This window comes from Rhodnius prolixus, unplaced genomic scaffold (genome assembly GCF_049639745.1).
Source record: "Rhodnius prolixus isolate KJV_2025 unplaced genomic scaffold, Rpr scaffold_1, whole genome shotgun sequence".
Lineage (NCBI taxonomy): Eukaryota > Metazoa > Arthropoda > Insecta > Hemiptera > Reduviidae > Rhodnius > Rhodnius prolixus.
In genome coordinates, this window is record NW_027411581.1 from 9,806,916 (window position 1) to 9,821,441 (window position 14,526).

A 14,526-nucleotide genomic window follows, 5' to 3' on the forward strand; every position below is an offset into this window, starting at 1 on the left:
TGCTTAAATTTATTTTTCTTTAAATTACAATTAACAAAATTATGTTAAAAGATTAGAATTACAAATTGTATAGCGCTGAGTATGAAATGTCTAATGAGAACGAACATTTATTTAATGCAGTATCATTCCAGAGAAAATTCAAACTCGTCAAGTTTTAATCAGTTTGGATATTCATTTTATTATATAGTAAATAATATACATTCCTCTTGGGAATAGTATCAGGTTTTTTAGGTAGTTTAGGTGAAGGTTATGTAAATATAGCAGCTGTTAGATAGGATACGAAAAGATAAAAGCAAATGTTTAAATAATATTTAAGATGACTGTTTTATTATATTTTTTAATTAACTTGAGCTATTTTATTCCTCACATTACTGGAAACGTTGACAATGCAGATGTAAATAGTCGTGATGTTCAGTATGCTTACATTGTCGGTAAAGTTTATCCTCCAGATGAGCAATTTGGAAATTCATGGCAACAAGAAACTTATGTTCATCTGGCTGGCGGATTGCAAAAAGGATTTATTAGGTATTTTATATTTTGTTCCATATTAAATCTTTGTACAATTTTTGTTCAATACTTGCCATAATTACATTAATTTTTTTTTTAAAGGGAGGATGGTTCGTTTGTTTTTACCAATGTACCTCCTGGATCCTATATAGTGTCAGTAACAAATCCAAGATATATATATGAACCAGTTAGAGTGGAAATTAATTCTAAAGGTAAGATACGCGCTAGGAAAGTAAATCATATTCAGACTTCGCAGATAATACAGTTACCCTATCCCCTGAAGATGAGGCCTATTAGTCAAACAAGGTACTTCCAAGTGAGAGAACAATGGCGGATTATAGATTTTCTCTTCAATCCAATGGTGAGTTTAATAATTTATTTTCTTAATCATTCAATAATAAAGCAGATGACATCAGAATTAATTTGTATCGAATTTAGGAATCCTAACCTAGCTTGAATATTCAGATTTTTTAAAATAGATTTTTAATTTTAATTTTGTAGGTATTAATGATGGTTTTACCGCTACTATTAGTAATGGTGCTACCGAGAATGATGAACGATCCAGAAGCTAGAAAGGTTTGGCATTTATTTTAATTCTCTTTATCATTAACAAATCATACCATCATAATTTATATTAATAAAGTAGGAAAAAATTAATAAAGTTTCATTTGGTAGAAAAAAATGTTATCAAATAAAGAAAACACTCTTGGTGTCATGGTATGGAATGCCATTGGCATTGGTTTGGAAGGTGCTCTTTGATCCATGGCAGATTCAATGCTCATTGGTACATCGACGAGATCTTGAGAATAGTTTTGCTACTCACTTGAATGATCATCTTCAGCAAACCTTCCATTCAGTAGAATATCGAACCTCACTTGAAGATCATGGTCCAAGTTAGAAATTATTAACCACGGTGACGTAACGCAATTAATATTCCAACTTCTTTACTGTTATATTCTCCCACCTCATTGAAATTAATGCCAATAAGCATTGTAAGCTTCAATTCTTTAACTAGAAATATCCTGGGAGGTACGGAAGCATTTTTTTTAGCTAGCATTAATAGATCTTTAAAATATTTAATTCCTCAAAAATTGAAAAACTAACATATGTGGAAAAAGAAATGAGTAACACTGAGAGCGAATAATCCTACATCTAAAAATTTCAAATTTAAAGCCAGTATATTTTTTCTTCAATTGTGAAAATAGGTTTATCATCTAAAAGTGAACAAATCTTTCATGTCAGTACAGATTCATTTTGAATTTGTTATTCAAAATAGTTTGTACATCTTTATAACTTGTGGGCAATAATTTCCCTAGCAAAAATAGTTTTAGAACATTTCTGTGGTAGTGAGTATGATAAATGGTATTAATAATTGTATAATTTTTAGTTAATTTTAGCATTATCTTTCAAAAATTCAGAGTTTGAACCTTACACATTTTAGTAAAAAAATCGTGGAAGTGTTCGCACCCATTTTTACGATGTTTTCGTATTTACTCATTTTGTATTATTATTTATTTTAGGAAATGAAGCAAATCCAAAATTTTACAAATTATGACATGCCAGAAATGTCAGAAATGATAACATCCTTTTTTGGAGGAGGTAACCAGCCAAAACCTCGCTCCAGCAAGCAGACAAAAAAGAAAACTTCTTAACTGTGATCATTGTGTGATAACGAGAAATAAGAAGAGAAACTGTTTACTTTAGCTTCTCCTTAAGACGAACTGGGAATAAAATAGGAACTTTTTCATTTGTTAACATACTTCCTTTACTGGAAAGTTACAAATTAATTGTACTTTAAACTCAGTATTCGTAAAAAAAAAAATCTTTGAGTAATGAAAATAAGTGATTTAGTTTCCAAAATATGTTTAATTATAAAAGTTATGGAACTTTGTTATTACAAATAAATAGTAAATTGTTCACTGAAATTAGGTTGCACCATTATTATGAAGAATTTCAGGTACAGGTGCAAACCTTGGTTGTACACCTTGAACTCACTTGATGACACTTAACTATGTCAGCTCCTCCTTTTTCGTATAGCTGTACGTTTATCAGATATTCATATTTCTAAGAAAGCTGGTGAAAAAATAGATGTTAAAAAAACTTTATTTGAGGTTTACTGTTACAGAAAACTTTTCATTTGTACAACTAGAAAAATAGTTCTGATGAAGATGAACGTCGTAATCCGATGGCAGACAAAATCTTATTCCTTCTACTATTGCTAAACTGAAGTCAAAAACATTGCTTATTTGTTTAAGTTGCATGCACTCACTTTCAAAGAAAATTTATTATAATTTTTTTTTTATTAAAAAAAAAATAGAATAAGTTAAATTAGGTGTTTTATCACAACTAAAAATCTTACTGCACACGATTTTGGGGGAAAAAAATAAATAATGGATATACCTGTAAAAATCCATTTTTTTAAAGTAATTAAATTACTTTATCTCTTGCAATTATTTCCTCTTTAGTAAATCGAAATGTAAATTATGTAAAATAAAAATTCTATATCAAAAATTTATTCAGTTTATTTTGATTTCCCTGTGTACGCCCGGCACTAATTAGGTTTTCCAGAGTACTTGTACATTAAAAAAAATAATAGAGAAGGAATCCAGCTGCTGACCTTAGATTTTCTCTTCATAGGAGCTGCTTATAGCTGGTGATGAACAGTGTTTCTTTAACGAGAGATTCCCCTAGGAATCTTTCCTAAAAGCAAGTTCATGATTAGCTCTGCAATCTCTAAAACATTTTGTACTAAGAAGTAAATTGTACATCTATTTTTCATTATTCTTTTTGTTTCTGGTGGATTGACTTTTATTTTCATAAATGCCAAATGTTACATAAACTAACCATTTAACTAGTCTCACTGCACAACCCTTCCTTTTTTTATTAATTTCTTCATTTTCTTTTTCTTCTTTTCTTTTTTCTTATTCAGCAAATTCATTTTTCTTTTCTTTTGTGCCTCTTCCATATTCTGCACCTTACTATTCTCTCTTTCTTCCCATTTCTTTTTGCTCCTATTTTTTGCATTTCTTATTTTTCTAACTGACTTTTTAAGAAGTTCAACATCGTCTTTAACTTTCAGCCCTTCAGCTTTTTGAATGGCTACATTCCAAGCAATTCTTCCCTTTATCTCTTTTACTTTTTCAACTCTCCCTCTCTCCTCCATTTCTCGCAATTTTTTATTACTTTTCTCTACTTTCTGTAACCTTCTAAAAGGATCTACAGGACCCTTTTTTTTTTTTAAATTTTCATCGGTGCAATTTGGAAAATCAAATTTACTATAGACAATGTCACCATTTGTATTTTCCCTCTTCCGTTTTTCTTCACTAACATTAATTTTCCTGTCGAACTTATGCTCCTTGTTTTTAACACTTGGCTTATTTTTAATTTTTGTTTTCATTCTTTCTTCCTTCTTTAACTTCTTTTTTAAACGATTTTTCAGCCCTTTTCTTTCTAAGTATCCTGACTGGGTCAGAGATTTACCTACAACAGAAAAGAAACAAATTTGATTTTAATATAGTTCAATAACCGCTCAAATTAATCCTAGTAAAATGCTTTCCACATTTACATCAAGCAATCGATTACTTTACTTCTGAAAATAACTTTATAAAATATATTTACTCTAAATTTAGGTACTTGAACAATTTAAGTTTACATCATTTTATTACAATTTGAAAATTGATGAGACCGTGACTTTCGCCTTGCACCATAATGTAGACGTGCTTTAAATAAAAAAGAAAAAAAAAATTATAAAGCACTTATGATGATGCATACCTTTGTATGATTTAAGCTTTTCCTGCAGTTGTTCAATTTTCTTAACCCTCTCCGCCTTTGCGAAAGTTGTTTTAGGTGGACTCTCTGTACAAGAGAAGAAATTAATTTTGATAAGGATTAATAGAAATCTAAATTAAAAAACGATCATTAAGTACATACTTTCATCAGCGTTTTCTTTTGGGAAAGTAGAATCACTTTCATCCTCATTTTCATAAGAATCCTCTGAAATCGTAAAATGCATTATTTAACTAACTTTTACAAATTAAAAACATCTTGTCACGCGAAGAAGGACATTAAGAAACATCAGAAAAAGGAGTACATTCCTTGATATGATACAAACACTTATAAAGCGAAAAGTATTTTGAAAAATTCACGATATAAAATATACATCCAATCTTTTAAGGCGTATTATCATAGTAATTAGCAACCTTTCAAGTTTTAATTTTTAAAACTTAGTTTTTGGCAATCAATGAATTTTTGAAAACAGTTTTAAAAGTGTGAAGGGATCTTAAAAGGCAGGAGCAGTAACAAAATGAATTGTCCATCAAACAAAATTTTGCTATTATACTCGCAATCTGAGTTTATAACATAGAATAAAAGAACATTTAGAATTTGGCAACGTGTCGAACTTACCTAGTACACTTTTAGGTAAGGATTTTACTATTTCCTGATACTCCTGAAGAAATCTTAAAAAGTCTTTTTTTGATATACTCCATGTGCTTCTTACGGTATGTTTTCCAAAGTTCTGTTTAATATGTTCCTCAACTTCTTGCAATGAACTTGAATCGGTCATTCTTAAAACTTTGTCTACAGGTACATTTTCAAAAACTAATGTAACCTACAGTAAGTGCTAAAACTAAACTTTCAGTTTGACCAACATACTAAATATCATAGAATTGCTTTGTAATTTAAACAATGAGCATAAATTTATATTAGAGAGTCTTTAAAATATTCTTATTTTAAAAAGCTACAAACGCAATGTGTATTTGAGCATAATATTAAATATTGATATATTATTTAACCAACCTGATGAGTCAGAATATCAGATGCAAATCTCCATTTCTGCTTCGTACATTTGGTGTAACAATTTTCTGTAGGGAGTAAAATAAGAAATTGTTCGTTGATGTTGATGAGAAAGTACATTTTGCGATTAGATTTATATTTCTATAAATGTTAGTCTGGTAAATGTGATTGATAGTGACACTACTTTCGTAAGTAGTTTTTGGACTGCATTAGTATTAAGTAATTCTTAATAAGATAATTTTTTTCTTGTCCGAGTCTGATTCCAAGAAAAATTTATTTAAATATTGTAAGTTAAAAGGAAAAGTGTAGTTTAAATTTGAAATCAGTAAATGTAATTTTTTAATTTTTCCAAACAATAAGTTCTTTATTATATTAATTTATTTTAAAAGAAAAGTGTTTTTTATAACATTTAATGAGCGTTGTTGAATTTTAATTTCTATATCGGATACATATGTTTTTATTTAAAAGCGTTCATTATTATCTACTGTTTAAGAACAGACTGGTCTGATAAATTTTTATTTCAGATTTAATCATGGCCCAAACTGATGCTGAAAAGAAGTTGTTGAGGATTCTTCACTATGGCTGTGAAGAAGCCATTTATGTTCCAGGCTGTCGGCTGCAGAAAAAATTCTACGAAGAAGATAAAGTAAACCAATTAAGAAGTATAATAGCAGAAATAGAACATGAAAAGCTGTTTGATATTATTAGAAAGGTAATATAATTCACTTTTGTAATGTTATTATTTTGAAGTGTTATTGGAGAATGCTTATGAATGAAACAAAACTATGTAAACAAAACCATATTTTTCTTTAGGTTTTGTTTCAATCTTTTCGAAAGGTAACCTACACGTTAGAATATTACTATCTTGAAGCTATAATTAACATTTCACATATTTGACTTACTCTAAGAAAAATTGATTTCTTTATGAAACAATACAATTTCTCATTCGAAATTGCTATTTACATTCAAATAAATATCTTCTACTTTTATCCAAAATGTTTTCCCAAGAAAGTATTTTTTGTGGAGTTCTTTGGAGACAACACAAAGTATACTTTTAAAATATCTCTCCAGTGGTAGATAAAGCTTGCCGCTACACAATATGAAGTTTGCTTATTCCAAATGTTGAGAAAATTTGTAAACCAGATATACAACTTGACAGAATAGACTTTTAAAGGTTTCGAATTCTAAAAAAAAAGCATTATAAATTATTTTTTAAGCTAGAATGATAATTAAAGCCATTTTGACCTGTTAATGTCATTGGAAAGCAGTAAACAAAAATTAATTGGGATTATGTCATTGGGAAATCTGTAACATTGCTGTCAAATGATGCGTAAGTGAGCATCTAGAACCACAAGGCAGTAGAAAAAAGCTTTTTATATCCTAAATTACTCATTCTTGATATCCGAATATCTATCTATTTGTCATTACGTGTATAAATTCATACAATATGTACTTCCAACACCAGCTTTGAATTGTGAATATAAAGTTTACATAATATGAAAACATGATTGGTCGTGAATCTGTGATATTTTATCTAGTATTAATTTAATTCAAGTGTAATGTATTATAATTTTTAGCTTTACTATTCTCCAAATTTACTAAGTAGAGTGTAACTATTTCAGTTTAATACTCTAAAAATTAAAGTAAATATCAGAACATTAGGTTTATATATCACTATTGACTCGATTAATGTTTGTTTAGGTAATGAGAGAGAAAACATCATTATATCCAGACCTAATCTTGTACGTTCTAGCAGAATGTGCACGTTCTGAAATCAAACGTCCTGATGCTTTAAAAGCAGCAGAAGAAATGTGTACCACAGCCGAATATTTTTTGTTATTTTTTAAATTTGCAAAAGCGGTATCACCATATATTGGTAAGAAATATTCTAACAAAATTATTATATTATTTACAGTGTGAATATTTTTAATTTCAGTACTTGCAAATTCTGAAAAAAAATGATGCTGTGTTACTATTGTTTGCCTTAAAAAAAAGAAGCTCTTAGGAACGAGAGAGATAAGTTATTGTTGATAAGTAGATATTCGATGTATATGGTTGAATCCTCGATGGGCGATATGAATAAAATTGCATTTCTTATCCCGATCTTTTTACTTCATCTTATTTTATTGTTGTAAGAGAATATATTGTTGTGAAGCTTTTTCGATTTTGGGTTTTGAGATCTCCTGAGTCAGAAAAATAGATTTTTACCAAAGGATTGTGCGTGTGTGTTTAGCCCTCTCCACTTCAACTCAGATACGAATAAATTGTAGGAAGATTAAAATTGATATTTCGCTAACAGAAAACAGGTTTTGGTTAAAAACTGGAAATACTAATTTTACTGAATTAATTTTTTACTTAATATTTTCTCTAAAAAGACTCCAATGACTTTTCTTTGGACTTGTAATTGTAAATGTGTAAATCCATAACGTCTGTTTCAAAAAGTAATCCAGGAAAAGTCGATTAAGGGTTTTGGATGAAAGGATGATTAGGCCTTCTCTTGTGTATAGTGCTCTCTTGACCCAGTATCATTTTATTAAACAAATCATATGTGAGATTAGATTTCCAAATTTGCGAAAATGGCTGATCGAAAGTTCAGCTTTACTGAAAAGATTTTTCTGTATTTTAAAGTTTCGTTGAAAATGGCTTCTACGATTTTATTTGAACTTAGTATTTTCATTAAAAAAAAATATAAATGTGAAACATATTTTTTATACATTTTTTTCAAAAAATTTTATTTAGAATACTTATAGAAAAAAATCGGTGGGTAAATTCGCTGTAAAATGTTCTTGGTATTTACAGAGCTAGGTGCAATACAATTATGCTGTTGAGATTATAAGAAAAGGACAATCGATTTGCCGAGTGGTAGTTTTCAGACATCCGTGAGGCTTTATTACGGGCCATCATGTCCTACTTAATTAACTCAAGGTAGGGTGTGGTAGCCTGGAAATTCTGAAGGGCATTTGTACCTATTGTTTGAAACATTCTGGACAAATGCGTTATGACATGTCAGTCTGGCTAGCATGAGAACGTTCCCATGGAACTCAAACAAGATTATTCGGACGATCGTAGGCCTCGTTTAATGGCCTTCGTAAACACTTATCGCACTTATCTATAAACGGATATCCCATGAAGATTTGATAGCAAGAAGAAGAAACAGCGCTACAAGTATTGAGTATCCATCATTTTCCATCATTGTGAAGAGTGTTATGGCTGAGAGTTCCGACACTTTTGATAAAGATTCGTACTTTTATCGTTTACCAGGAAATCCCTCCCAGAATCTTATGTCTATTTTGAACAAACACTTCTTCAACTATAAAGAGGGTGTTGCAATAGATCTTTGGGTAGCGTAGGAACAGGTTGACTGACCAGTCTCCCAAGGAATCTAATCTCCGACTATCTCTGCAAGCCTCCATGTATAAAGTGTAATTGTTGGAGGTTTCAATAAAGGAGTTAGGATGGAATCCCCTGAGCACTAGGCTATCTTTCTCCTTACAGAGTTTTTCGCATTTTAAGACAATATCTTGTTTGTCGCAAAAGGTACCGGAAGAGCATGCCGTAGATTCATTACCAATTGGTACTTAAAAAAGAATAGTTTAGAATTGGCCGAAATGGTGGGAGAAACGCCCAGCTACAGGGGCTGGAGACACGCTGATCTTATAAAAATAGCTCATATAAAAAGTACCGATCCTGGTAAGATATTTGTTTATTATTGTTAGAAATAAAAATATTAACTTAATACGATGAATTTAAGAGATCAACATTTTTGAATTTAGCAACTGCAGCTGTCTTGACTTACTTATCGCGAGGAGCAAAAACTATGATTGATATGTATGGTGAAGATCCAAAAGCCAAAGAAGTCGTATCATACTTGAAAAACGTCGACAATTTTCGAAAAGATGGTGATGAAGGTAGTGTTATCAGGTAACCCAAGAATCAAAAATAATTAAATTACATCTCGCTGACGATAAATAAAAAATGTTCACCATTAAGCTCCCAGAAATTCCCTAGTATTTAAAATAAACAGAAGACTCTAAATGAATTGTTCAAATTTCGAGTTTACAAAAAAATGGGGTAATCGGCGGTAGAGCGAATTTCCAGTTTTCCGCGAGATTCCCATAAATAGCTTCTATGATTATACTCTTGGCACACATGTTGATTTGAAATTGGTACCACCAATGTAATTAATAGTCATTGAGAAGTAGTTGCTGAAATGTGGATTTTAACCAAATCGTTTTAGTAGAAATGTGAATCTGTGAATCCTTTTTCTTTTTTAAAGAACTTTACCAGTTTTTTTCAAATAAAGTGGTGTAGCTTTGAATTTAAAATTGCTTTTAAGTATTTTGTTGCGTCATCCTATTATCAGTTTCATTGAAGCCCATTCACATTTTTATTATAATTAATTAAAGCCTTTTTCCCGATTCCAATCTTCTATGTTATTACTTACCCTTATTTATTCAATCACATTTTCTTATTTGTGTTTGGCAAAAACATTAACCGTTCATCTTTCGATTGTAAAATTAATTTTTAATTACATTACGTGTAAAAATAAACCATGTAAAAGTGGAAGATCCTTGTATTGTTATTATTATTAAAATTCGTCGTGTAAAAATACCATTGACGTTAGAAAAAGTCGAAAAATACTAGATTTTTAGCAAGAAATTCATTTTGTTAATTGTTAGTGCATTTTCATTAATTAACTGTTTGAGTTTCACTTTTCTCATTCTCAAAAAAAACTTTTTCCATCTATTTTTGGATTGTTAGATTGTTATTAAATATTGAAAATATATTTTATTACCCGTCCAAATTTTCCAAATTTATTATTTACTTGTAGGACCATTGAGACTTACATGCTTACTGTAAGTCATTTAAATTTCATTCACCTGAAAAAAAAGCAGGTATGTTAAAAATTTGATGACTGACATGGATTTATAAATATTACAAAGGATTATTACTTGTTATTTCTATTGTTCGTAGGTGTGGATAGCATTGTTACGACGCATGCCTGTTGACACACTACTTGATTATATTCATCTGCTATGCAAATATAGAATGTTTAGAAAAGGTCGCATGTGGGACCAAGAATTTTTGACAGCTGTTTGTGATGTTTTATGCAATGTGAACTCAATAGCCGAAACACGATTGCAGCCAAGCAGAGTCTTTATTGATCTCTGCACTTACCAGTTTGCTCCAAAGTATTTTTAATAAATAACTTTAAAAAAAACCTATCAAAATTTACATTTAACTTCTTAAAGTACAAATTTTTGTTTTGTTTTGTATTTTTTAATTGAATTTATGTGACTTCTTCAGGTATAAATTGGAACTGGCCGCTAAGAGTCTTCGGCGATTAGCACAAAAACCTCCGGCTATCTCTTATGAACTCGTTACTAATTTGGAAAAATTAATTATAGCTACTTATGACGTTAGTAGTATTGATTTTTAAATTTTAGCCCACATTCGTTTTTAAAACAATTTATAGAAATAAATAATTGAGTAAAACATTTTAAAAAAATATAACAATTCGAAGGATATTGGTACATTTATTGACTATTTTAGCACGTATTGCCACATTCTTTTCTGCTAATTTATTAAGTTATTATTTTTTGAATGGCCTTTAGGTGCTCTTTCAAATAAGTACTCGTTGTATTTGTTTTTCTAATAGGCCTCTATTCCAGAGTATTCAGAGTTTTCTAGACATTTTTCTGCTCTTTTGCTGCACTTAATATACTATTTTAATAAAAGATCAAATAGTTTTCCTTTGTCATCCGCCATCCAGAGCTCATGAATAGTGACCCCTGTCAAACCAACCTGTACTATCTCACTTAAAGTTCAACAGTTCTTTTAATAGTTTGAAGCGCCCTGAAACTTCTCCGACGAATTGATGCTAGTTTTTTGTACTGTTGCTAAACTAATCCTAAAGAATTTCTAATTGTATTCCTTCTCAGTCCTCATGGGTATTGAAGACATCTAGACTAGCCCATAAGAAAAGAATTCTGAAAAGAGATTACTCTTCACCATAAGTTGCTACTTCGTAATAAAAGTCTTAGCTAGCTAGTTCCTGTTCTGCTGGTTCTTATTTATGTATTTATTTTCAGAACGTAGAGCCAACGGGTCTTCGTTATGTTATTGCGGTGGACAACAGCGACATGCACAAAAGAAGATGTGCTCACCTTCAGTATATGATGACTTCTCAGGCAGCGGCCGCCATTGCTGTAACGTTTTATGTGGCGGAAAAACAGTGTGATATTTTGTTATGTCAGGGATCGACCACTACTCCATTAAATTTCAAAACAAAAAAACCAAAAATCGCGGACGTTGCAGAAAAATTTGTCACTGGAGAAAGGGTAAAAAATACATATTTACTTTCTTCAACTATTTTTAAAATAACTATAAAAAATGTGCATACCTAAACTATTTTAAACTGAGCAATAAGTTGGACCGTTGTTACAATACAAAATTACAAGGATGGCCTGGGGAAAAAATTGCCTTAAATTTTCGACGTTTCGGAACATCTGAGGAATATTCTAAAAATCGAACATTTAAGACATTTATTTCTTTCTGGCCCCAGCCAACCAACCATTGCAATTTCAACCTATTTCATATTTTTATTAATAATTTTATAATTATTGCCACTTATTTTCAGTTTCAAAGATCTGGTCCTAAATATGTATTAGCGAGTTTAGTTTGGGCTGTAAAACAAAAGAAGGAAGTGGATGTATTTATCATAATTGGAACCTGTTTACAATTTCAAGGTCTTGTTGGAAAGGTGGCAGAATTAAGATCAAAACTTCTAGTTCCGAATTTTAGGTAATTATGTAAATTTGATTTATTATCGATAAAACTACCTGAGCCCCCCTGGCTCTTAATGAAATTCAAACTATCAGTATTTTTTTTTTTTTCCAAGAAGTTGATTTTTGATGAATTGGCATTGAGCACATTTCTAGGTGCCAATCCAGTGCCATTTCTCTTTCATATCACCCATGTCATTTTATGACAAATATTGAATATTTGATTACGGATCCTGCATTGCAAGATAAAAAATAAGTTTGTGTCCTTAGAAACTTGTTTCTACACTTTATCCCTCCTGAAGGGTAGTACAATTGTATTCTGTACTATGCACCTTTCGTGTTTCATAATGGATACCCTTATCCCTTCGGAGAGGAAGAATTGGGATCGTTCCAAATAATCTAAATTGAGTTTTTACTGAGAATACTGTTCCTTTTTCATCTGCTAAGTGTGAATTTTCGTTAATACTGATGCTATTTCAAGTTACTTTCGTAAGTTAAATCCCCACTTCCCTTTTTGCTAAATCAACAATTTTACGAACTTCCAAAAAAGAATAAATTTATTGAATATACTTTTTACAATGTCTGTTACAATGATAAAATAAAAGTTGTTGAAAATATCTTGGGATTTTATCCATCTCAGCACGCATGTTTATTGTATCCCTGACCGGTTTCGGATTTAAATCCGTCATGAGAGGTAGATTAATCAGACTGGTCAAAAGATTTCGACTGCACTTATTTTTCTGCATCGCACTAACTTGTCGGTGGATCGTTCCGCTAAAAAAATATTTCATCTCACCCTACCAGCAATAGATATTAAAAACTATAATATCTTGAACTAAGCTCAGTAGAAGGATGAAAATCAAGTCAGAATTAAAGCTAGTAAACATGACGTAAAGTCCAAAGGAATTATACATTTAAGAGATTTTTTTTAAATATATTTTGTTAATAATATGGTTTTTGTATTTTTCTAGATTGGTGTTGTGCTGTTTATGCGATACACATCACCAGCCCATTAAAGATAATAATATATTAACAGTTATCGGTTTCGATGAAAAAGTTTGTCAAGTGATTGCTCGCTTTGCTAAAGGCATATTTTAACTGCCTGGTTTACATTCTAAATATTAATTTTTTTTCCTTTAAAGTTTATGTTGTTTTTAATTTTTATCTCAGTGCCTGAAAAAACGTTTTTAAAACAAGTTAAAAACTAAATAGAATTATGAACTATGGAAAAAATTATATACCTTTATATTTTGCAGCAGTTGAAGTAAAAATGGCCAATCTGTTATATTTAATATAAGGAAGTGGAGGCTTATTTAATGTTTTCTTTTTTTTTGATCATTTTTTTTTTTGTATTGTGTAAAGTTTAACATTGTTAACTATTTGGTTCATTGTCCCAATATAAATTTTTAGTTTATCTGTTAGTCACGTAAGATTATTTTATAAGATTCGAAACAATATTTTGTTTTTAGTAACAAGATGCACTGGTAAATTTAACCAGCTTAGAATTGTAGTTATAATTTTTAATTATTAACAAAAATAAGCGGTGTATAACATTCTTTATTGTTTGCTTTAGTTACAAATTAATTTATGCTAATTAATTATCATTTAAGGTTAATTTTTTTTTTCTTTTTATCAAAAACAAAACAAAAAGATTGGATATGTTGAAGGATATAATTTCTATAATATTCTCTTTTTGTAAGGGTTAATATTATATTTTTTTTACCAAATACTTTTTACAAAGTAATTATATTTGTATGTTACAAAATAATATATAGTGGGTATTATTTAATTACAAGTTTTCTTAATTTTTTTTTTAATCATCTACAAAATTTTTTTAATAATTATCGTATTTATTCATTTGGACCAAAATGACTACAACAGCTAGATTTTTATACAGTGTAACAGTCACCAAACGTTTCATCTTGCTCTCTTATAAATATAAATGTAAGTGAACCTTCAAAGTAACCGCGCCAGCCAATTCAAGTCTCTACATTTAACCGATTAACTACACGAACATTGTTTGCTAAGACACAAACTGTATAAGTAGAACTGTAATACATCATTTAGGGTTGTTCTTAGGCAAACCTAAGCTTATTATCCCACCTTCTTGTGGTGATTGCTTACAATGAACGAACATATGCACTTAAGAGATGTATTTAAAGGTAGTCACAGTTGAACGTGCTTGTGTGATAATTCTTTTCCAGAAATATCAATACGTTAAATGCTGAATATCTTTGGTACAATGAGTACTTTGATAAATGCACCAATATTGTGAATGATTGCTTGCTGTAATGTAAATGTTGAGTATTTTATAACAGAATTGGTTGCTTAGTTATATTAATCGTCTTTCACTTATAATGGATAGTAACTCAAAAAAGAGCCTTAGGTTCTAGTCAGTGTCAAAATTGATAACTTTTATTTTCTTTAGGGATAGTGGGGT

General features: G+C 30.1%; 3 protein-coding genes across 5 annotated transcripts; 2 read left to right on the top strand and 1 right to left on the bottom strand.

The window, feature by feature from the left end:
- Nucleotides 1-230: 230 nt before the first annotated feature.
- EMC7 (ER membrane protein complex subunit 7) lies at nucleotides 231-3,022 on the top strand. Its single transcript, XM_074127921.1, has 4 exons — nucleotides 231-525; nucleotides 610-868; nucleotides 1,009-1,083; nucleotides 2,028-3,022. Exons 1-4 carry the CDS (start codon nucleotides 317-319, stop codon nucleotides 2,157-2,159), a joined length of 675 nt encoding a protein of 224 aa, XP_073984022.1. The 5' UTR covers nucleotides 231-316; the 3' UTR covers nucleotides 2,160-3,022.
- On the bottom strand, nucleotides 2,593-5,433 carry Surf6 (Surfeit locus protein 6). Of its 2 annotated transcripts, XM_074127873.1 has the most exons (6): nucleotides 5,305-5,433; nucleotides 4,912-5,116; nucleotides 4,438-4,500; nucleotides 4,279-4,362; nucleotides 3,352-3,987; nucleotides 2,593-3,207 (listed from the first exon to the last, which is right to left on the bottom strand). In XM_074127873.1, the coding sequence occupies exons 1-5, from the start codon at nucleotides 5,419-5,421 to the stop codon at nucleotides 3,365-3,367; spliced, it is 1,092 nt and encodes a 363-aa protein (XP_073983974.1). In that variant the 5' UTR covers nucleotides 5,422-5,433; the 3' UTR covers nucleotides 2,593-3,207; nucleotides 3,352-3,364. The 2 variants fall into 2 exon arrangements, with proteins under 2 accessions (XP_073983974.1, XP_073983968.1); XM_074127867.1 differs by having other exon boundaries at nucleotides 2,593-3,987.
- Nucleotides 5,349-13,875, top strand: LOC141454035 (RNA-binding protein RO60-like). 2 transcript variants are annotated; one of them, XM_074127818.1, is made up of 11 exons: nucleotides 5,349-5,489; nucleotides 5,826-6,013; nucleotides 7,003-7,177; nucleotides 8,839-8,991; nucleotides 9,075-9,222; nucleotides 10,133-10,196; nucleotides 10,276-10,493; nucleotides 10,609-10,720; nucleotides 11,394-11,642; nucleotides 11,942-12,105; nucleotides 13,058-13,875. In XM_074127818.1, the coding sequence occupies exons 2-11, from the start codon at nucleotides 5,834-5,836 to the stop codon at nucleotides 13,182-13,184; spliced, it is 1,590 nt and encodes a 529-aa protein (XP_073983919.1). In that variant the 5' UTR covers nucleotides 5,349-5,489; nucleotides 5,826-5,833; the 3' UTR covers nucleotides 13,185-13,875. The 2 variants fall into 2 exon arrangements, with proteins under 2 accessions (XP_073983919.1, XP_073983926.1); XM_074127825.1 differs by having other exon boundaries at nucleotides 5,449-5,587.
- Nucleotides 13,876-14,526: the final 651 nt, after the last annotated feature.

Coding starts and splice junctions, on each gene's coding strand:
- EMC7 (XM_074127921.1), top strand. CDS start 317: ATGACTGTTTTATTATATTTTTTAATTAACTTGAGCTATTTTATTCCT. Junction 526..609: donor TTGCAAAAAGGATTTATTAG/GTATTTTATATT, acceptor TTTTTTTTAAAG/GGAGGATGGTTCGTTTGTTT. Junction 1,084..2,027: donor ACGATCCAGAAGCTAGAAAG/GTTTGGCATTTA, acceptor TATTTATTTTAG/GAAATGAAGCAAATCCAAAA.
- Surf6 (XM_074127873.1), bottom strand. CDS start 5,421: ATGTACTTTCTCATCAACATCAACGAACAATTTCTTATTTTACTCCCT. Junction 4,501..4,911: donor CTTACCTAAAAGTGTACTAG/GTAAGTTCGACA, acceptor TTACGATTTCAG/AGGATTCTTATGAAAATGAG. Junction 4,363..4,437: donor AAAAGAAAACGCTGATGAAA/GTATGTACTTAA, acceptor TCTCTTGTACAG/AGAGTCCACCTAAAACAACT.
- LOC141454035 (XM_074127818.1), top strand. CDS start 5,834: ATGGCCCAAACTGATGCTGAAAAGAAGTTGTTGAGGATTCTTCACTAT. Junction 9,223..10,132: donor GATGAAGGTAGTGTTATCAG/GTAACCCAAGAA, acceptor ATTTACTTGTAG/GACCATTGAGACTTACATGC. Junction 10,494..10,608: donor ACTTACCAGTTTGCTCCAAA/GTATTTTTAATA, acceptor TGACTTCTTCAG/GTATAAATTGGAACTGGCCG.